The sequence below is a fragment of the Morone saxatilis genome, unplaced genomic scaffold (genome assembly GCF_004916995.1).
Source record: "Morone saxatilis isolate NCDOM2014 unplaced genomic scaffold, NCSU_SB_2.0 Contig7, whole genome shotgun sequence".
Classification (NCBI taxonomy): Eukaryota; Metazoa; Chordata; class Actinopteri; family Moronidae; genus Morone; species Morone saxatilis.
In genome coordinates, this window is record NW_023340246.1 from 15481130 (window position 1) to 15482217 (window position 1088).

Below are 1088 nucleotides of genomic sequence, written 5' to 3' on the forward strand. Positions count from 1 at the left end.
TTTCCCGGCCGATGACCCTCGACCCCGTGTGGCTGTGTATTATCCAGTTGTTCGCTTTCGCCTCCGGCTTCGTGTGGTACAGCGTCCTCCAGTACCTCTACTGCTGTTTATTTTGAGTGCGCTGATGGGGCGAGAGTCTTTATCGGACCACTGGAAAAGCCTCAGGATCGGTTGGTGTGTGGCCCAGCGTCATACTTGCCCCCCCCAAACACCCCCCCTCCGATGGATGAATGTACATTTTCAACAGAGGAGAGACTTTAACAGGAAACAAAACAAAACAAAAAACATAGGACAGACACAAGACAACAGATTACAAATACCCAAAACAAAGATGTCAAACTGGTCATCAGTTAACTTGCACACAACCCTAACACCACACACTCGCTGCAACGGCCGAGCAGAATAATCTCTCACACTCGTCACGACTCACATTTTGATGTTTACACGTCCTCATACACGTAGACGCTCACACGTACATAACTTTTTATTCAAAGTTAACAAAATGAGGCTCAGGACTCCTCCAGAAGATGCTCTGGACCGGACTCTCTCTCTCTCTCTCTCTCTCTCTTCTCTCTTCTCTCTCTCTGGTCCTCCTTTCCTGTCTCTCTCTCTCTCTCCTCGTCTCTCTCAATCTCATCTCGTCTTCTCCTCTCTCTCTCTCTCTCCCCCTCCTAGGCTTTAGCCACAGTAGTTTTACAGAGTATAAAGTGTGTATGGACGTGCGTGAGTGAGTGAAAACAACGTGACTAGAAGCATAATGGCTGCCCTTATCCTTCTTCCTGGCGAGAGTTGATGAAGCCCACTGGACCTCTCTTTCAGGCCGCTAACGAGCCGGTTGGCCACACCTTCCAGAGCGAGCGGCTGTGTGAACGTTGAGGCTGCGCAGCCGGCCGCTCCTCTGGCCTTCATTGCACTAAAGATCCATACTGCCCTAACTGCTCCCTGTCCCAGGAAATATTCCTGAGTGGTAGCTGTCAATGTTTTAATTTCTTTTTGTTTTCTTCCCGTAACCCGCATATCTCCAGAACAACGGCCATTGTATTTGTTGTTGATGTCTTTTTTTTTTTTTGACTTTTTATCCCCCCCCC

General features: G+C 48.7%; 1 protein-coding gene across 1 annotated transcript in view; it reads left to right on the top strand.

Annotated features, from left to right (window-relative positions):
- The window catches only part of lpgat1 (lysophosphatidylglycerol acyltransferase 1), a 43088-nt gene extending 42508 nt beyond the window's left edge, over nt 1-580 (top strand). The window contains 1 exon segment of the mRNA XM_035678114.1: nt 1-580. This exon segment is cut by the window's left edge and continues 16 nt beyond it. Within this exon segment, the coding sequence (XP_035534007.1) occupies nt 1-116 (116 nt within the window). The 3' untranslated portion in view covers nt 117-580.
- Nucleotides 581-1088: the final 508 nt, after the last annotated feature.